This window comes from Lynx canadensis, chromosome E2 (genome assembly GCF_007474595.2).
Source record: "Lynx canadensis isolate LIC74 chromosome E2, mLynCan4.pri.v2, whole genome shotgun sequence".
Taxonomy (NCBI): Eukaryota; Metazoa; Chordata; class Mammalia; order Carnivora; family Felidae; genus Lynx; species Lynx canadensis.
Genome location: NC_044317.1, coordinates 35,500,345 through 35,522,159, shown reverse-complemented (window position 1 = coordinate 35,522,159; position 21,815 = coordinate 35,500,345). Strand labels below are relative to the sequence as shown.

At 44.2% G+C, this 21,815-nt stretch overlaps 1 protein-coding gene across 1 annotated transcript in view; it reads right to left on the bottom strand.

Annotated features, from left to right (window-relative positions):
- Window positions 1-457: 457 nt before the first annotated feature.
- Window positions 458-21,815, bottom strand: part of ABCC12 (ATP binding cassette subfamily C member 12) — a 75,727-nt gene continuing 54,369 nt past the window's right edge. Inside the window, 11 exon segments of the mRNA XM_030297311.1 lie at window positions 458-550; window positions 655-819; window positions 2,399-2,512; window positions 3,499-3,577; window positions 4,600-4,759; window positions 5,194-5,383; window positions 7,253-7,342; window positions 11,403-11,559; window positions 15,993-16,130; window positions 19,876-20,102; window positions 20,878-21,075. Of these exon segments, the coding sequence (XP_030153171.1) occupies window positions 458-550; window positions 655-819; window positions 2,399-2,512; window positions 3,499-3,577; window positions 4,600-4,759; window positions 5,194-5,383; window positions 7,253-7,342; window positions 11,403-11,559; window positions 15,993-16,130; window positions 19,876-20,102; window positions 20,878-21,075 (1,611 nt within the window).

Here is a 21,815-nt window from a genome sequence, read left to right as displayed (position 1 = left end):
TTCAATGGGGAGAAAACTCTGCACTTTTCCTTTTTGATGAGAAGGCAGGAAACCTTTTACAAATTCTGTCTTTAGGCATTTTCCCATTCTGTTTGATTAGATTTAACTGAAAGTTACACTTACACTGATAGTTTCCATTCTCAGGCACTGAGGTGGTATTGATGGGGACACATTCATTGATGGGCACCTTGGAGTTTTAGGAGATGCGGGCAGTTTTTTAATCTATTAGCTTCTTCTGCCTCTGTTTACCACCCAGAACCAGCTCCAAGCCAACCAGTGAGGTTGGGAGGCATGGCTTGGGTAAGGCAGGAAACCACCCTCCACCCCAGCTCAGCCTGTGTGTCAGGGGTGGGACGGATTATGATGCCTGCAGAGATAGCTGGCCCTCCTCTTGCAGGCTCATCCAACTCATCTGAAGCATCCTCCTCCTCCTCTAAAATCAGCTGATGTGAGACCTTTACAATCGGACTTTGTTTTCTGCTGCTAGTAACATTGCAAATGCAGAATCTGGCTTCTCGGCAAGGACTTCAGGCTTGTCAAACTCGACCACCTGAAAGTCAGAGAAAAAGAGCTGAAATTGGCAGAAAATAGCCACTCACCTAGAGCCCAAACCGTTGAAGCCTCTGTGGAGGGGACGCCAACAACTTCCTGCACCTTCCCATTTTCCATGACCAGGACGAGGTCACAGTTGAGAACTGTGTTGAGGCGGTGGGCGATGGTCAATACAGTACAGCCTTTGAAGGCATCTTTGATGGTGCTCTGAACAAGGCTGTCAGTGTTGGAGTCCATGGAGGCGGTGGCTTCATCAAGGAGAATGATCTGTTGAGGAAGGCACATGGTAAAAGCCATACTAGACCAAAGCTGCACCTGAGGGAAACTCACAATCTTAGGTCTATTTATTATAAAAGAAGAAGGAGAAGAAGAAAAGAAGAAGAAGAAGAAGAAGAAGAGCTGAAAAGTCATGAGCTAAGGGCCCGTCTCAAAAGATCAGAACAACAACAGCAAAATAAAAGTCAGTTCACACCACCTCCATCTCCTTCTGAGGGACTGGCTGGAAGAATAAGGTGGTATGTTCTTTATTTCTGTTTTCTAAGTGGTTTATTCTAATCTTGCAAAGTGGTAGGAGGCTTTCTCTACTGTGCTAACCAGAGTCAGTGTGAGCTATAACAGTGATCGTATTAGTTTGCCATCACTGCTATTAACAAATCAGCACAAACTCAGAGGCTTAAAACAACAAAAATTTATTGCCTTTGCTGTTCTGGAAGCCAGAAGTCCTAAAGTCAAGGTATTGCCAGGGCTGTATCCCTTTTGCCAGCTCGAGGGAGAAACTGTTCCCTTGCCTGTTGCAGCTGTTCGGGGCTGCCTGTGTTCCTTGGCTTGTGCCTCCTTCCTGGTATTGCTCCAATACCTACTCCCATTGTCACATTGCTTCTCCTATTTCTGACTCTCCTGCCTCCCTCTTATACAGACGTGCATGATTGCACTAGGCCCACACAGGTAATCCAGGATAATCTCCCCATCCCAAAATCCTTGACATAATCATATCTGCAAAGCCCCTTTTCCGTAGAAATGGTGGTATATTCTCCTGTTCCAGCTATCAGGACTCAGACATCTTTGGAGGGGGAGAGAATTATTCTGCCTACCACCATGCTGGTTTGGAAGTAAGAGGGCTTAAGCTCACCTCTGCTTCACCTTGAGTAAATTACTTGACCCCTGCCCCCAAATGTTCCGTGCCCTCCTCTATAAAGGGAGGTTATACTTTCTTATGAGCATGAAATGCAAAGATAACCCACAAAGCACTTAGCAGCGTATAGTGCCTCAGTCAGCACGGAATGCATGATGGTGCCAGCTCCCTCTCCTACCATTAGCATGTCTACACAACACACAGGCTAGGTTACACTTTGGTCAGGGTTCAGAGAATGGGATTTCTAAAGCAACAGCAATCCCTTCCTTGAAATCAGTAACCAAGGATGACTAAGTCACTAAGAAAAATGAATATAAACGTTACAATTCTCATATCTTAGCATTCTGAAGGCCTTCTTTAGCATCCTGGGCATTGTTTAGCAGGCTTCAGAATTGTTCAGGGACAAGGCAAAAAAAAAAAAAGTCAAGAGAAAGATTTCTCATACTCAGAGCACTTAGGAGACAAAGAGAATACCTAAGCAAGTCTTCCCAGGGGGAGGCCCAGAGGAGGCAGGTGCTCTTGCTGTAAATGACTGTTATTTTTCAATTTTTACCCCTTACAACTTTGTCTTAAAAGAAACTGATCGGTTTTTAAATGGCTCAATTGTTCTCTCTTTGCTGAAAGACAAACGCATAGCTCTACCTCCTGGATTGAGTGGCGCTGCGGGAAATATCCAAAATTTGACCAATCCATTTTTCCGTGCTGTTTCCTTACTTTTGAATTACGGAGAAGTGCTCGGGCCATACAAAGCAGCTGACGTTCCCCTACTGAGAAGTTTTCTCCATTTTCTGTGACTTCTGCCTGTAATTTTTCTGGGAGTTTCATTATCTATAAAACACAGAAAATGCCACATTTATGCTGATGATCTATAAAATTGTCCTGCATCATCTCTATTGATTGCCCCACTCATGCATTCATCAGCTGGCTTTATTTTACTGAGGAAGAGAAAGTACAAAACAACAATCATTTCAACATTGCAAACAGGCACCAGGGAAGGACCAGGGAGTAGGCGGACATTAATAATTTAAAATCACAGTATGATTCATAGAACCCTGTAGACACCTCACGAAAATAGGACAAATGGTACACATGTGGGTCCAGAGAAACACAAATGAAGTGTAAATGGCTTCCAGGGTTCCTATTTCTGTGGACAAAATACACATGGGATGGGAGTTTTCTAGTCATCAAGGAAAGGTACGAAAGCATCTGATTTATCCAGTCACAGTGATGTTGGGACATGCTCACCTTGGTACCAAGTCTTGGGGGAGAAAATCCCCTCCATGCTGCCGAGGTGGCCATACTCACCCACAGCTCTTCTAGGACAGGACCCTGTCTCACAGGAAACATTCCTGGAGCCTGCCATACCCCCTCTCACCTTCCTGTGCCTTATATGTACCCATAAGCAAAGGAGGCTATTGGCAGAGCAGCAGGATGCCCCATCTGCTCTAGAGTCAGATGCATTTGGGTTCAAGTCTCCATTCTGCCACTTACTAGCTTCACATGTTTCTTCCCTGAGTCTTAATTACAACACCTCTAAAAATCAGGATAGGAGTTCCAACCTCAGAAGGCTGCAGTCAAGACAGGACCAGGTGAGGTGAGATCACACATGCAGAGCTCTTGTCCTGATGATTTCAGAGGCCTAAAAATATTATCTATTGTTGCTTTTAACAAAGAGTAAAAAAGGATCACATTCTCCTGACACATGTGACATCAGCAAATAAGCCGGGCCAAATGATGGCCGGGGTCTTGTCAAATCCAAATCTGGGCCCTGGTGCTGGGAAACGGACTCATCCTGGTCAACCCCAGAGACCTACTGTGTCTCTCATGAATGTCCTTTCCAGAACCTGCCAGAGCATCTCATCTGAGTGACTCTCAAATGGATCCAAGTTGTACCTGCAATAAAGGAAAGAGCAGGGAGCCAGATTTCTGAGGACAGGATGGGGGAGTATGTTTTCTGCAGCATGTGGGAGAGAGCAAGGGGTGGTGTGTGTGATGATTTTCATGGCCCCAAAAGCAGTGCTTAACCCAGGACAATGGCACATAAAATTACCAATCTCAGGCCAAGTGAGCAAAGCCCCACAGCTCTGTGATGGGGCAGAGACTACCAAGACAGGAGAGACAGCACTGAGCAAGGCACCCAGGAAGACACATTTGGTCCTCACAGTGGCCATGGGCAGCAGAAGACCTTTGACCCTATGCAAATTATAGGCAGAGAGGGTGTGGTGGGGGGATTCACTTTACCTTCAGAAGCAAGAGGTACAGCTGTGGCTCCCAGGACTTCACCCAGGGTGCCCCATGTAGGTCTGGTATCTCAAGACATGGAATGCATTTTTCTTATAATTCTAAATGGTGCTTAATATGAGAAATGTCCTTCTCATTGGAGGAGGAGCCATTGCCCTGGACTAAATGAGAAAATGGTTTTCTCCTTATCCCTTGACATCAGATCTTGAGCCCCATGGAAGTTGCAACCCTACTGTTCTTGTACTTGAACAACTTCTGTTCATTCTTCAATGGGAATAAATTGGTGCACTTCCCTATGGAAGGCTACATACATAGGGTAACCACTTATTTTATTTCGCTAACTGGGTACTTTTGAGGGTGGCCAGTGTTAAACCTTATAGGATGCTGAGACACAGGCATAAACCAGGGCTCTCCAGGGCCAACTGGGATATCTGCTCACTCTATGTGTAAGCATCTTGCTTATTTGTGATGTGGCACATAAAATACAGACAATGTTCAGGGCTCTAGTCCTTGGTTCTTCCTAAGGCTTCAGCAGGAACAGGAACTAGAAGTGCTTGTGAGCACCTCAGGATGGCTGCTTCCTTTAGGCCCACTGTGGGCACTTCACAAAGTTCCTGGCTGGTCTGATTTTACTACCTAAAAAATAGGAATGGATGATGATCAAAAACAGCTACCTTACTGTACCTACAAACAGGACAGGATCCTGGGGGATCACAGTCAGCTTGGTTCTGAGGTCTTCCAAACCTATAGTGCAGATATCCACCTCATCAATGAAAATCGTACCGCCAGCTGGCTCCACCAGACGAAACAAGGCCATTCCCAAGGATGACTTTCCTGGGAATAATAAAAGCAAGAACAGCAAATCAAACATCAGTTTGTACTTCTATCATATCCAAGTATCTAATCAGGGGAATTTGTAATGCAGTTAAATGGCTCAGTGCAGATGACTGTGCAGACAGAAAGGCCTCACTCTGTGGAGGCAATCAGCTGCCCTGACATGGTTAACCTGCCCGTTCCTGCAGGGGCTGTTAACACACGACTCATCCTCTGGGCCTCGTTTCACCAGAATGATTCTCATTTAATTAATTCAAAAACTGGTGTGTGTTTGTTTCCAACTCCACACGCCCATTCAACCTGAAATCCTAATTTACAGTAAAGAGATTAGAGGGAGAAAAAAACAGCCAACCCACCACACATACACACAGCCCTCTGGTGTGGCTCAAACAGCACCCCCAGTGGAAATGCAAAGAAAACAACCCTGTCCTCACCAGAACCTGTTCTTCCAACAATCCCAACTGTCTGCCCGCTTTGAATGCTCAAGTTCAGCCCATCAAGAACAAGGGGAGTGTTGTCTCTGTATCTCATCTGATAGTCTCTGAATGTTATCTCCCCATGCCTGGGCCAGTCACAGGGACAAGTCTCCACTTTGAGGGGGTGAGTGCATTCAGGAACACAGGTCTGGAAAACAGAATAACCAATGACAGGTTAACAATCATTCACTTTTCCATTCATTTAATTAATTCACGCATTCCCACAATTCTAGGTACTGGTGTTCGTGGTGGTGTGCTAGATCAAGAAACCCACTAAAGAAGTCACATTCCAATGGGGAAGTCAGATAATAAATAAGAAACAAAATCAGAAATAAAGACAATAAATCATAAAATAACATAAACATAAAACATTAAAAAAAATAAAAATGAAGACAATGTGTGTAGTGAAAGGGGTAGGCAGAGTAAAAGTAACTTAAGGGTTGAAGAAGGCATCTATGAGGATGTGCGATTCAAGCTGAGACCTAGAATGCTGATATAAGAAAATTTGAGTTCAGAACCTTCCAGGCAGAGTAGACAGCTAGTGCAAAGGCCCTGGGGCCAGAACAAGCTTGGGCACTTTGAGGAATAGAAAGAAAAGTTAGGTGGCTGGAGCTTAGTGAATAGAGAGATGGACAACTATAAGGGACAGCTCATATGGGGCCATGTGGGCCTGGGCAAGTGTCAGCATTGTGACCTTGAAGCTGTGTGGCAAATCCAGACCAAATCTTGAGATTTGCAGAGTTCAGTCAGATACAATTTCAGTATCTGCAAGTGTCTAAGAAATGCAAAGTCTAAGCCAAGTTGCTCTACTCAACTTGGCTGTGTTAGAACACCACCTCCTCTAAAGTTTTGAAGTCCCTGTGAGCCATGAGAAGTAAGGCCCCCGTGTGCCCTGTGGGGTGGCTGGCGAGTCCAAATCTGTGATAAGCAACTACAATTAACTGATAAAATATCTGTATTCCTACACAGTGAATATTTTTAACCCCTGGGAGATCTAGAATTAATAACGAGAATATTTAAGAGAAGCAAAATTGTAACAGTATTTTCAGTTTAAGGAATCTGCATATTTTGTGTTTCAAGTATAATAATATTAGTAACATAAGGGCCTGTGATTCTAATTTAAAATGTATAATTGAGTAATTTATTTAGACATGATTTTAAGTTAAAAGCTTACTGTTCATCCACAGCATTGGGATGGTTATGCAAATTTAAAGCTTACTATATTTATAAGTGTAATTTATTAGATTTATATAACCTCTGAAAGGTTTGTTTGTTAAATCAGATAATCGAGATACTTAAGAAGGAAATGGAATGTGCTAAATTTTAAAATGCAGTTTAATGTTTTAAAGAGTTTAATTAAGTTTGTAAATGAGGCCAAATGCTATTCAAAGGCCCTTAAAAGTGATTGCTTGACTTGTCTAGACTTTTCAAAGAATAGCAGGATTTGTAAGTTGAACATAAAAGCTTTTAAAGAAGAGTTCAACCATTGTTTTTTTTCAATTTACAATTTTAGTCAATCAAATGGTAATCTTTAGAAACTAAAGTTAGCCACTGATTTCTATTTTTGTATGCAGAAACTGCCCTTGAGGAAATTTTTTTTTAAAAAAAGAATCTCTTCCTCAACTTAAAGTACTTTAGACTGTATGGTAAATATGAGCTTTAAGAAGAGGGTTGTGGTTCATTTTCAGTTTTTATTTTATTTGTTTGTTTGCTTGTTTGTTTTTATTAGAGAAAGCATGTGTGTGCATGACACAACGAGGGGCACAGGGAGGGAGAGAGAGAACCCCAAGCAGGCTCCACATTCAGCTTGAAGCCCAATGCAAGTCTCAGTCTCACAACTGTGAGTTCATGACTTGAGCCAAAATCGACAGTCTACCACCTAACCGACTGAGCCACCCAGGCACCCCAACAAATTTCAGTTTTTAAAAAGACCCCTTTCACATGTCAAAAAATCAATGCCTGCATAAATTCCGCCAGAGTTAACTAGCCCTTCCTCTGGCATGCACTAATTTCTTACCAAAATATACTCCCTGAGCAGCTCCACGGGGGTGAATTTGGCCTGGGTCTCTGTCCCTGTTCGCACACATACTTGGAGTAGTCCGCTTAGCTATTGTAGAGAAGCAAAAGCTGAGTTAGATCCCTTTCTTCCCTTGGGTTCTGCTGCCCCACCCTCAGGGGCAGCCCTTGTGAATTACCCCTCACCAGCCTCACTCAGAGCCACACAACAACATGCCTGCATTCCCAGCCAAGTGCCCAGAAGTAAAGACACTGCAGTGTTTTGCCTTTAAATATTCCTCTGCATTCGGAAGCAAATGGGTAATGACATTTTCCCTGACACTCCAGATGGCATGAACCATCCCACCACAGTACCACTTGATCACTCTTGGTCTAAGCTGGAATCTCCCAGGGCCACAGAGCTGCTGGGTATCCACCCCTTGCTGCCATCTGGCGTGGTCCTGCACTTCCATGCCCTCCCTGATTTACCCAACAGGCAGCCAAGCAGCCACTGAAATCCCATTGCCACAAATCATCATGGGTAGAAGGAAATCATTTAGCCCATCTGTTTGCTTCAGACATGAGAATATCTAGGCTCAGAGTGGGGAATGTGGCTTGCTAAGGTCACCTATCTTAGGCCAGAATCCCCCAGAAGCCAACCCTGAAATTTGAGTGTAAGCAGGTTGAATGGAGGTCCCCCAAAAAGATATGTATGCATCCAAATCCCTGAGACCTGTGAATGTTACCTCATTTGAAAGAAAAAGACCTTTAGGTATAAGTAAGGATCTTGAGATCATCCTGGATTACCTGGATGAACCTTAAATCCAATGACAAGTATCCTTATAAGAGACAGAGGAAGAGAAGACACAAAAGAGAAGAAGATGTGAAGACAGAGGCAAAGGTTGGAGTGATGCTGCTACAATACAAGAAATGCCAAAGAATGCCAGTAGCCACCAGAAGCTGGAAGAGACAAGGAATGGCTTGTCCCCTAGAGCATGCAGAGGGAACAAGGTCCTGCCTACACCTTGATTTGGGACTTCTGACCTCCAAAACTGTAAGAGAATAAATTTCTCTGATTTTAAGCCACTAGCTTATGGTGACTGGTTACAGCAGCCCTAGGAAATTAATCCAGGAGGTGGACCGCAAAAGTACCAGTGGGAGCTGGGAGAAGTGACGTACAGAACAGAAAGTAAGTCATGAGAGGTTCACTTGTAGTACCCAAAATTCGATCCTACTGGAAGCTCTGGGACACTGCATGGAACACACTTGAGTTGTCCTGAGGAAGCTGGGCTACATCCCCACTGATGCCCTTCAACAATTTTGGGGGCCACTTCTGGCTTAGGGAATTCCCCACACTTGCAGGCTGCCCTGGGCTTGGACTGGGCACCTTCTCGTAGCAACAGGAGGTCAACCAGGCTGCCCTGGAAGGTTGGTGCACCAACAGCACCTGCTTCAGTCACAAGGTGGGCTAGTGGGCTCAAGGCAGGACCAGGTCTTCTTTCACTGGGTGAGCAGTGACTGTGGGCCAGGCCCTGTCACAGAAGGGCTGGTTTTCTAGGGCTGAATGTGATGGACAAAACCCCTACAGTCACACGGCTTATGTTCTAGCAGGCTGGCAGGATAAGACACACGTCATTTCAAGAAAAGGTAAGATGCCAATAAAACAGGATGTGAAAGAATGGTCAGAATGGAGGTGGGGGGGAGAGGTTTGCCTCTGTTAGGGCAGTTAAGGAACTGTGTGAGCAGAAGCATTTATAAAAAGAAGTCCGCCAGGCAAACTCAGGATTTGGGTAGCTCTGAGTAGCAGCAAGTGACCTTAACAAGGAGGCAGTGTGGCCCAAGCAGGTAAATGGCAGGGGGCAGTGGTGTAGGTCCACACCCTTTGCGTGGTTCCCTTGTTGCCTGCCTGCTTAACACACACCACTGGCTTTCTATTTCTCTTAGAGCAGTGGCTCTTGACCTGGGTGATTATGCCCTTCAGGAGACATTTAGCAATGTCTAAAGAAACTTGTGGTTGTCACAACCTTAGAGGAGGGAGGTTCTACTGGGATTTCCTAGTTAGAGATCATGGAGGCTAACATCCTATAACACATAGCACAGCCTCTCACAAAGAGGATCATCCAGCCCTTATATAAAAGCAACCTTATATTCCATGGCTGACAAAGCCTTACATAGTCTCTCCCCGCCAACACCTCAGACCTTATTTTCTACTCTGCTCAAGCTACATGACCTTCTGAATGCCTCAAATGCACCCAGCTCCTACCTACCCCAAGCCTTGCTCTGGCCTCTCAGCCTGAAGCATCCTCCCTTCCATCTTATTTGGCTGGTTCTTTGTCATTCATGTACCAGCTTGGAAGTCACCTCTTAGCAGAGTTTTCCTCTGACTATAGAATCTCATGTTGCTTCCCCATTGACAGTCACATTACCCTGTTTTATTATCTTCATAATAAACAATTTCTGAAACCTTCTCACTTATTTGCTTGTGCACTTATTTATTCCATCCCATGTTATATCTCTTTTTATCCCATAAACTCTATGAGAACAAGACCTGTCCAGATTGTTTGCTGCTGAATCCACAGCACCTAGCAGAATTCCTGGATCACAGTAGATTCTCAGTGGCTATCTGGTGAATGAATGAATGAACCTTGCCCTTAAAAAGGGCTTATGTGCATTTTATTAAATTCAAGGGTATCATCCCTTTAAGTCCCTGGGAAGTCCTCCAGTGTGTGCAAATTCTCCAGTCTTACAGGAATATTTGAAAACAATCTCACAGAAAGCTGATGATATCCCCCAAAAAGCATGCCCTCAGTTGAGGAAAGCTGTTTCACTTGGACCAAGTAAGGGGATCTATTCATTATCATCTGCTTTATATCTTACTAGGCAACAACAAATAAAAACATCCATCAATGAGGAAAACTAGCTACCCAAGAAAAATTCATTTTTTGCCACTTAAGATAAAGATCTGAGAATATAGTTTTGTTCTTCCCCCTTCCTAAAATGCCATTAAAATGATATCAGAGAGATTTTCAAAAAGGAATAGAACTTTAAGGGCAAGAGGGTTGGGAAGAGATAGCACTGAACGAAGGAGTCACAGATTTATGGAAGATGGAAAAGGGAAGAAGAGCCTTTTAATAGAAAGGAGGCAGAATGTGTTGTCAGGGCTTACAGAGATTTCTATCTAGCAGAACTCAGACAGGCTCCAGGTGTGAGAAGGAGCCACAGAAATACTGATCAGTAGTCTGTCTATAGACCCATCTGTTTACCAGTCCTCATCTTTCTCCCAACCAGACGTAGCTGGACACTTTATCCTTAGGCCAACACATACACACACATGCACACACACACACCCTCAAGATTCACACTCAGATAGGTATCAGACCCAGATGACCTAGGTTCAAACCCTAGCTCTAACACATGACAAGTGTGTGATGTTGGACAAATCTCTCTAAGCCTAAGTTTTATCATGTATAAGGTGAGGACTATGGCAGAAACTATCTCATCGATTATTGTGGGAATAAATGAATTAATTCACATACATGACTTACAATAATACCTCAAATGGCATGTATTTCCTGATTATTATTATTATTATTATTCTGTATTACTATTTTTTCCTATTACTGTTATTTTCTTGAAAAGAAAAATACCAAAGCAAACAAAAGGAGAAGTCAGTATTATTTGTCATAGACATCATGGCTGCCTCTCCAGCATCCTTTTCCTGATCTCTATTATGGGACAGTTCTGTGACTTGGGGGTAGGATGATGTGTGACTCCATCCTTTGACCTAAGCCAATCATTCCAATTCTATCCAGGCACTAATTTGTTCCGGGATGCCTAAACTAATCCAGTAAGAGTAAAGCTCAAGGCTTTTGCTCCGTGACTAGGGTAGGAAAAGCTTTCTTCCTCCTTCCTTCCTGTTGCAGCTCTCAGAGAATGCCAGTCACCATTGTACAACCATGAAGGAAGTCATCACAGAACAAGGACAAAGCCAGGGGCTATGATCCAACTATTCCTGAAGCCCACACAACTGTCATGCCTTTTAGTGATGTGAACCAGTAAGCTCTCCCTGTTTGTTGCACCCATTTGAGTTGGATCTTCTCTTACATCCATCCTCCCTAGTAATGCCCTATGCCAGAGCCTCCAGGCCAAACCTAACTTATACTAGGTGTTACCTGGATGATGTAAGACAAAGACAAGCCTTTGGATGAAGCACTAATTGAGGAGAAGCTCAGAGTCACCAACAAGGCCACGATGAAGGTGACAATGTTCATGAGGACATCCATTCTTAAAGCAAACCACCTGAGAGCACAGTTAAAGTACAGGAGGTGGCTGGAATTTTCATCATTTAGCATCTTAAACCTAAAATTAAAAAATCATACAAAACAGGAGTCAGTTGTACTTCCACAGAGCTAGGGTTAGGGTTACCAGAAAATTAAGGCAAGGGGATTTTTTTTCTTTTTCTTTTTCTTTATTTTAGAGAGAGTGAGAGAGAGTGTGCATATGCAAGTGGGGGAGAGGGGCAGAGGGAGAGAGAGGGAGAATCTTAAGTGGGATACATGCTGAGCACAGAGACTGACATGGGACTCAATCCCATAACACTGGGATCATGATCTGAGCCAGAATCAAGAGTCAAATGCTCAACTGACTGAGCCACCCAGGCTCCACAAAGAGGAATTTTTAATCAAGAGCTAATGCACTCTTACATAAGACTCTTACAAAGACACGCATATATCCATCCATACTCTTTAAAATCTGCCGCCATAGGCATCTTTGATATGCACATTTTTTGAGAAATCCTATGTGGCAGCATTGTGCTGAGTGGGCTTTTTCTCTCTTTCCCAGAACTGACAACTAGAACCCACAGCTGAGAAAAAAAGATGCTCAGTATCTCATGCTCTACCTTCAAAAGACTTCTATTTTGGATTCAGCCACTCCCTCAAAGGCCATGTGGAATTGACAGTTAGCCCCTTGATCTATAAAAGGGTAAGGGCTGATTTTGGCAGAGGTTGCTTTTAGGGAGAATCAGTGTGTGTGATGGTTGAGAAGGGAAAGAAGGATGTTTGGTTCCCGTTATCAAATCAGAGAAAGAAGATTCAAGGCAGTTGCTGGGGGTCTCCTCCGGAAGAAAAAAACTGACAACTTGTAACCCCTGTTCTGTATCCACTGAGCCAAAAAGAAAAAGGACACTGGGCAGAGGGATGGAGAAATGACATTGCTAAGGGTGAGGGCAAGACCCTCCTGGAGTTGCTCATTCCCTAGATGCATGGAAGGCAGATCCTGCCCAATCCTGCAGTTCCTAGAGTTGAGGGTACAGAGAGAAGATGACTTTCGGTGCTGCAGTCTTAATGCAGTATCCCTCAGCATGAGGCAGAGAGGCCCCAGATCAGAGGAATGCAGTGGAAGGCTTCACAGGAAGAGCTCTCTGGAAGACCCAGGCAGATCTTGCCCATGAGCAATGCCTAGCAGAACTGCCATGGACTTGGTCCTGTTGGAGCCTCCACCTTGCCACACCACATCTGCACAATTTGCTGGAATGGCAGAAATGAGCATCAGGAAGGAAAGAATAACCTAATAATGTGTCCTCCTTCACTTCATTCCTCTGCACCAGGCTCAGGGAACCAGGCTCAGAGAAAAAGGAGAAAATGTTTAAAAGAATAGACCAAAGGCTTCCCAGTAGCACACCTGCCCTCCCCCTCCACCTGACACATACACACAGCACAGTATTACTACTCCAAGCCTCTGGGTGTGTAGGGAGGGAATACAGTTGGCCCTTGAATAACGTGGGTTTGAACTACACAGGTCTACTTACACATGGATGTTTTTCAATAAATACAATGCAATATTGTAAATGTATTTTCTCTTCCTTATGATTTTATATATTTTTTATTTTTTTTTAATTTTTTTTTCAACGTTTATTTATTTTTGGGACAGAGAGAGACAGAGCATGAACGGGGGAGGGGCAGAGAGAGAGGGAGACACAGAATCGGAAACAGGCTCCAGGCTCTGAGCCATCAGCCCAGAGCCTGACGCGGGGCTCGAACTCACGGACCGCGAGATCGTGACCTGGCAGAAGTCGGACGCTTAACCGACTGCGCCACCCAGGCGCCCCCCTTATGATTTTATTAATAACATTTTCTTTCTCTAGTGTTCTTTATTGTAAAGATATAGTATATAATACATATGACATACAAAATATGTGTTAACCAACTTTATATCATTGGTATAGTAAGCTATTAGTAGTTAAGTATGGGGGGAGTCAAAAGCTATATGCATATTTTCAACTGTGTGGGGGGGTTGATGCCACAAAACCTGCATGGCTCAAGGGTCAACTTGACCCAGACTGAAATTTTGAGTGGGCTGAACTAACAACTAACCATGAGAGATATCAGATTCAACTGCCACTGAAGGTTCCCCTGACCTATTGGGAAAGGGGCTTCAATGTTTAAACCCCTCACTGGCACAGTCATGAACATCTCTGGGCATTGCTGCTTCATCCTGTTCCAATGATCCTCCAAAGATTCTGTCTAGAAACACCTCTGACCAACCATGCTGGGCCTGTAACACCCTCCCCCTTCTGTTTCTCTCAAAGTTATTTTCCCCAGAGCTTAGTTAAAATATTCTTCCAAATACCATGGTGTTTCTATCCTACAGCTATAAAGCTTACAAATTCAGATGATGGTTTAAGTGACTTAGAAGTCATCTGAGGTCTTATCTGTGTGGTTGGTCAGATTGCACAGGAACAAAAGAAACAGAAGGCCGGGATCAAATTGGAATTTGACCCCAAGGCTTTGTTTAAAAAGCAACACATGTCAGGGGTGCCTGGGTGGCTCAGTTGGTTAAGCGTCCGACTTTGGCTTAGGTCATGATCTCGCAGTTCATGGGTTTGAGCCCTGCATTGGGCTCTGTGCTGACAGCTCAGAGCCTGGAGCCTGCTTTGGATTCTGTGTCTCCCTCTCTCTCTGCCCCTCCCCCACTCATACCCTGTCTCTCTGTCTCTCAAAAATACATAAAACATTAAAAAAAATTGTTTTAAAGCAATACATGTCAGAAGCCCAAGCCCTCTGGAAAGTCCATGACAGGAAAGAAAGTATTAAAAAGAAGCGGACCCCATCAATCATGTAGGACTCAGCTGCCCTGTAGGATTCCCTTGGAAACCTTGGACAAAAATCTGCAGGAAGACAAACCTTGTATCTGTTTTGTTTGTCATGAGTAAGTTGATGAGTAATTCTATGGACAGGAGCCTTTCCTCATGATCAGGACACTGGAAGTGTCAATGTGTGATGCAGGACTCTCTACAGATGACACATAGGTTAAACTAGGAAAAGCACAGCCACTGATTGAACTAAAGGCAAGTTGAGATGCCAAGTTTACACTGAGACCCTGGGTAGCAAAGTGTGGGAAAAGAGAGAGAAAAAGAATTAGACCCAAACTTGAAGTTTGTGTTAGGTTTTTAAGGCAGAAAAATATGGAAAAAAATAAAACAAAACAAAGTGGAACACCTATGTGTCATACACTGCTATAGATTCACCAAACTCCATTTTTTTCCCTCCTATGGACACAACTGGACTACATTTCTCAGCCTCCCTTGCAGTTTGGTGAGTACATGTGAATGAAATCTGGTCAATGAATGTGCAGAAATGATAAGTATCTTCATTGGAATTAACCCATAAAAATTTCCCATGGGATCCTGCACCCACCTCTCCTACCTTATCCTCCAGTTAGACACAGAGGATCATAGAGAAGACCCCCCACAGCCCTCAGGATGGAAAAGCCCTAGGTGGAACAAAATCCCTTTCCCCTACCCTATGGATGCTCTTTAAATTGTGACTTGAGGAAGAATAAATATGTATTGTGTTAAGTCCCTAAAACTTGGAAGTCTTTGCTACTACAGTGAGCCTACATGGTTGATTCAATTTATACTGTGTTTTAGAACTTTGGAGCTGGAAGACTCCAGAGAAATTTACTCATCTAGTCCCCACACTTTAAAAAGAAGAAAAGAGGTGTATATCCATTAAGTGAAATATAATATGGCCTTTAAATTTTATTTTTACTGGGTGCTTGGATGCCTCAGTTGGTTGAGTGTCCACCTCTTGATTTCAGCTCAGGTCATAATCCCAGAGTCATGGGATCCCAGAGTCAAGCCCCACGTCAGCCTCCATACTGAGTGTGAAGTCTGCTTAGGATTCTCTCTCTCTCCTTCTGCCTCTCTCCCCTGCTCTCTGTCTCTCTCTCTGTGTGTCTCAAAAATAGAAAAAAAAATAAAAATAAAAAAATTTTATAAGATATATAATGTTTAAAATGTTATTTAAAAATAAAATGAAACAAACGTGATTATAAATACTTAAGAAATTTAAAAAAAAGACTGGAAGGAAATATATAAACATATACAATAGGATGTAGTTAGGGACCTTTGAGTGATTTTTTTGTCTTTTTTCTTTCTTTTTTTTTTTTTTTCTGCTTTCTCCTACTTTCCTGAATTGTGCACATTTTACTTCTACTGCATAAAGTAAAACATGTAAAATCACACATTGAGGTTGTCATTGAATGAACTCACCACTTTTGGGGCCCCAGATACTAGGAAGAAAGTCTTAGTACCCTAGAGTACTCCTTCTGGATTCTGACAGCAATTCACTTATGGTGAGTCCCCAGCAGCCCAGACTTCCCTTCTCAGAGTCAAAGAGGCCATCTGTTCCTAGGACCTCCCATTCAGGGTTAGATGTGAAGTGGGGAGACCTGGAGCAGGGGCCCAGTGCAGTACTTACTTGCTAATGCAGTCCTCTTTCTTGTCATAGGCATGGATGATGCCCAGGCCCTGCATGGATGAAGTGATGTGGGAGAACCAGGGAGACCGGCTGATATTCTCCAGCTTCTTGAGCTCCTGGGCTCCTCCATGGAAAATGCTGTAGGAAAATCAAGAAGACTACAAAGTGGGGTCTCTGAGGGCTTGCCCTTAGCACTTGCAGGTCTGACTATGCACTCAAGACAAAGTTTAAGTCAGACAGGTGCCATCTAACTAAGATGAAGGGGTTGGCCTGCCACTCTCCCCTGGGAGAAACCATCCTAGGGACAGATGGGGTCTCAGAAATGTGTCTCAGACATAATAGAAATTTTCCCCAAAAAGACATACAGATGGCCAACAGACACATGAAAAGATGCTCATCAGTCATCATCAGGGAAATACAAATCAAAACTACAATGAGATATCACCTCGCACCTGTCATAATGGCTAAAATTAACAACACAGGAAAGAGATGTTGGCAAGGTTACGGAGAAAGGGGAACCCTCTTACACTGCAAACTGGTGCAGCCACTCTGGAAAACAGTATGGAGGTTCCTCAAAAAGTTAAAAGTAGAACTACCCTATGATCCATCAATCGAACTACTAGGTATTTACCCAAAGAATACAAAAATAATAATTCAAAGGGATATATGCACCTCAATGTTTATAGTAGCATTATCTACAATAGCCAAACTGTGGAAACAGCTCAAGTGTCCATCAACTGATGAATGGATAAAGATGTGGTATATATATATATACAATGGATAATTACTCAGCCATAAAAAAGAGTGAGATTTTGCCATTTGCAATGACATGGATGGAGCTAGAGAGTATAATGCTCAGCAAAATGAGTCAGTCAGAGAAAGACAAATACCATATGATTTCACTCATATGTGGACTTTAGGAAGCAAGGCAGATGAATATAGAGGGGTAAAAAAAAAGAGTCAAGCCATAAAGCTGACTGTTAACTATGGAGAACAAACTGAGGGTTGCTGGAGGGGAGGTAGGTGGGGGATTGGTTAAATGGGTGATTGGTACTAAGAAGTGCACTTGTTGTAATGAGCACTGGGCATTGTATGTAAGTGATGAATCACTTACATAGTTCACACTTACATAGTAGTTTCACTACTCCTGAAACTAATATTACACTATACGTTAACTGAATACATAAAATAATTTAAATAAAAACTTGAAATAAAAACTTAAAACTGCAAAAAAAAGGAAAAGAAAAATGTCTCTCAGAAATGTAAGCCATTCCTTGCTATGGTCTCAGTTTTGAGTGTGTCTTGTAGCATGAGTGTCTTGCTGCAGGAGATGTGGGTCCAGTCTTTGAAGACCAGGAATTTTCATACAGTGTAGCTTCTAATACAAGCCAACCACTTTCTGGGACCCAACCAAAGAAAAAATGATCTGTTCCAATTCTGGTGGAATATCTGGTGTGTCAACTCCAATGCATGGTCTTCTAAAGGCATTTTCAAAGGTAATTTTGAATCATAGCCTCAGCTGCTGACTTTAGAACCAAACTCCTCCACAGGGTGATACTCTCCTGGGTGTTGAAGCTCCAGGACCCTGCAGAGTTCCAGACTACTGCCCACAGGCATGCACATTGGCAGGCTGGCCCATGACAGTGAGTCTAATCTGCCCTCCAGACTCTCATCTAAAACCCAGGGAAGAGGAAAGAAAACCTCATTAGCTCAGAGTTCAAGTGAGTTAATTGGAAATATTTGGGTGATTCAGTCACAACCAGCCCTGGTCTGGCCTATCTTTGTAGCAAGAAGTAGGGGTGCAAAGCAGAGAAAAACCTTTTGCTAAGTAAATCAACAGTATAAAACAGGAGAACAGACAGGAACAATGATCAGACAAACACAGGGATTACAAAAATGAACACCAGGTCAAGGAGTCCATTTTAAGAAGCGGTGTCCAAGACATGCTTTATCTTTGCAAAGGACTTGCAGAAAGTATTTTACTTCGTCATCACAATAAATCCTTGAGGCTGGACAGTGAGGCCATGTGACCTTTCTTGGAGTCACCAAGGGGACAGTGGGAGACCAAAGAGAGAGCCCAGGGCTCCAGTTCCCAAGGTCACACCAGCTCCTGCACAGAAGCCAAGGATGCAGAATCCACCTCTCCAGCCCCGATGCACCCTGATATACCCTCCTTTCCCACTATCTGTTGGCACCATCTATGGACTTGACCCACAAACTTGAAATATCCAACAGTGAGCCCACAATCTTGATTACCCAAATCACTTCCCTTCCCAGATCACCTTCACATCGCTCTTCACATCGCTCCCCATCTTGGACCCATCCTTGGCATTTCCCATTCCCCAACCCCAAAGACCATCTCAGAAATGATTCATAAATCTTTTCTGTCCCCACTGCTGCCACTTGTCTCAACTCTCATTCAGACCATACATTTCAAGAGTCTCTCATCCCATAGCCCTGTCCTGATCTTTCCATAGCTCCATCCATCCTCCACACTGGCCAAAATGATATTTCTAAAAACTCAGCTCTGAGCATGGTGTCCCTGGATGAAAACAACCTTGCTTATGGGTAGAGGCAGGTCTAGGATTTGGGAGCTGAATCCCTTACAACTAGGGGACCCTCTTTATGACCCTCAGCATCCAACCCAAGACTTTGTGCATCTAGGAGTGGAATAAACATATTGCTGAATTTTATGAAAACATTTCTATAACACTGTGTAGTTGACTCTTGAACAATGCAAGAGATGGGGCATCAACCCCCACCCCACCCCATGCAATTGAAAATCTGCTTATAACAATTTTGACTCCCCCAAAACTTAACTACTAATAGTCTACTGTTGACTAGATGCCTTACCGATAACATAAACAGTTGATTAACACATATTTTATATGTATTATATACTATATTCTTACTATAAAGTAAGATAGAGAAGAGAAAGGGCTATTTAAAAAATCATTAGGAAGAGAAAATACATTTATAGTATGGTACTGTATTTATATATATGTAAAAAGAATCCACATATAAGTGGACCTGTGTGGTTCAAACCCATGTTGTTCAAGGGTCAACTGTATTCCCTTTCTAATTTGTAAGCCACTTATAGCTCTGCAGTCTCATTTGATCCTCACAAGACTCCCCTGGCATAGGTGAGATGTATATTTTAATGGTTACCTTTAGGGATGAAGACACAGGCTTGCAGTATTTCTCTGGCTTCCCCAGGGTCTTCCAGCTAGTTTTGCAGGAGGGCTGGGGCTGTGGTGCAAATTTCTCTGATTTCCAAGCCTTTGGCCTTACACAATACCCACCACGCTGGCTGCTGAGAACTCCAACTCTCTCCAGGAACAGGGAGGAGCTGGGTTCCTTGAGGGTGGGGTCAATCCACCCTCCTGCTTCCCTCCAACGTGGGTGAGGAAGTGGAAATGAGGCACAGCCTCAGTAGGACTCCCCAGTGCCTAGCTGCCTGAGGCCTTTCTCTATCCATATCAGTGATTAGGGTGGGGCCTAGTTCCCAAAGCTCAGAGTGACCAAGGACTGGTCTTACCTCTCTTCTCCAGCAGCAGGATGCCAGAGAGAGCCCCATGGTCAAGAGCATAACAGCAGACAGAAAACAAGCATGGTTACTAGTTTCCTTGCCTAGGACCACAGACTTAACCTCCCCATTCATGCCCACCTCTCAGAGTTGCTCTGAGACTAAAATGCCAGATGTATGCAAGACCACTGAGCATAGCACCTGGCATTTCATCACCACTAAAAATCAATATGATCCCCCCCATTCAGAGAAGATAGCAGGGACTCAGCATCACCTGACACTACCCAGTCATTGTGCAGAGTTAACCAAATATGTCAAGATTTCATGTGCTCCTTTTTAAATAGTGCATTGACCTACCATAAAAGAATGAAGAAGCCAACAGCAAGGCCAGCCAGGACTAAAAGGACAGCAGGAAACACAGCAGCCAATATCACAAGAATAAACAGCACCATAAAAAATTGCTGCAGAAAGTTCTCCGCGTGAAATGGAAGCCTCACATCCAGCTCATCCATATCCTTGGAAAAACGGTTCATTAGCCTGCCAGTGGGAGTCGTGTCAAAGAAGCTCATTGGGCTCCTTAAGATCTGTGGATAGAGTCAGAGAGTCCACGTTGAGGTGTGAGTTTAGTAAAGCCTGGCCACTCTGCTGGGGTTGGGATATTTTGAGCAGCCTGAGCATTTTTCCAGGGCCCAACCCAGTGTACCAGGCCATCCTGGGAAGGTGAGGATGCTCCCCATTCTTGTGGCCCCCATGAATGAGAGGGATTGTGGGAAAGATTCAGCCTCGGTGTGGAACCCCAGGGAAAGCCCCTGAAGATTGGGCCTCCCTCCAAGCCTGGGACGCAGCCTGGGGTACCTGTGGAGGAGGGTGGGATTTTGTGCTCTGGAGCAATAAAAAGTCAAGTGCCCCTGTGTCTGTCTGCCCTCAAATTATGAGCCACACCTCTGGGCTCTGGCCAGGGCCCTGGCAATAGTGGCTGATGGCTACTGCTGCAGTGGAATGAGAAGGCAGCCAGAAGGACTTCTTAAGGCCCTCAGTGTACTCAGGGCTCTTCGGAGCTGGAGATGTCCTGTTGGCCTGTGCATGTCTGTCCCAATGCAGTGCTCTCAGGAAAACCTTCCTGACCACATTTGCCTCCACCCCTAGTTTAGCCTGAGGGCTCATGACACATCCCCTCAGCCCCTGGAGTTGCCTTCACAGTTGATAGTACATATTAGGAAGCTTCCCAGACATCACTGTAAGCATCTTGAGCATCATGTCTGTCCCCAGAGCCCAGCTCAGTACCCGATGTATCATAGGTGCTCAATAAAAGCTATTGACTGAAAAACTGGATTCGTTTGCAGGCCCTGAGAGCAGTACCTTGTCAAACACTCGGTCGTGTAATGAGCAGGATGCCATCAGTGTGGTCTTGGTGAAGGTGAAGCCTTTGATGATACTAAACATCAGTACAGACACCATACTCCCTGCGTATACCCACTGGTACACATGCTGCCCGGTGTCTGCCAGGACTGCGCTAATCTCACATGCACTCTTGTTGCCCTGGGGTCCACAGGTCATCTTTGGAGAAAAACAGAAGAAGCACCAAGAATTGGTAAACTGTCAGGAAAATGGGAATTTCCCAGAGGATCCTTCCAGAGAGAAGAAATTAAAAAGGGGTGCATAATTGCTAAGAAATCAGGTCACTTCCCTCTGAGGGCCTCGTAACTTTGCATGGGTCCTCCTGTTGGGTGGTCAGCCCCCGAGGGGTACCTGATTTATAAGTCTCAGCACAGTCAGTGGGAAAAGCAAAACAGACAAACCAGGCAGGCATAGCAGACAGATAGTTTCTGTCCCAGAAGCTAACTACACCTCAGGAGACAAGAGGTGATATTGGGCCAGGAAGATTACAGAAGCACAGGAACTCTGGATGCCAAGAGGCTACCTGAACAGCCCTCAGGCAGCCCATACAGGACAGGGTATCAGGAACCTGCCTGGCAGAAGCCACCAGGCCTTTAGGGAGATGTGGGGGGTCTCTCTGTAGGATGGACCAGTTCCACAACCCCCTCCCTTTCCTTTCCTGAAGGGGCACCTTGGAAGGCATTGTTCCACTGCCCTGAAGTCTCTGGTGGGGAGGAGGGAGACTGGTGAACCACAGAACTCTAGGAAAATTCAAGAAGACCACATGCAGCTCCATCCTGCTGGGGGTGGGGGGCGTAGAACTCACATTTTTGCTAACATTTCTGGGGAGAAGCCATCTCCTCCTCCCGAGAAATTGGCGGTTCCATTTTTCTCTGAGCCATGTGCTGAAAGTCAAGACT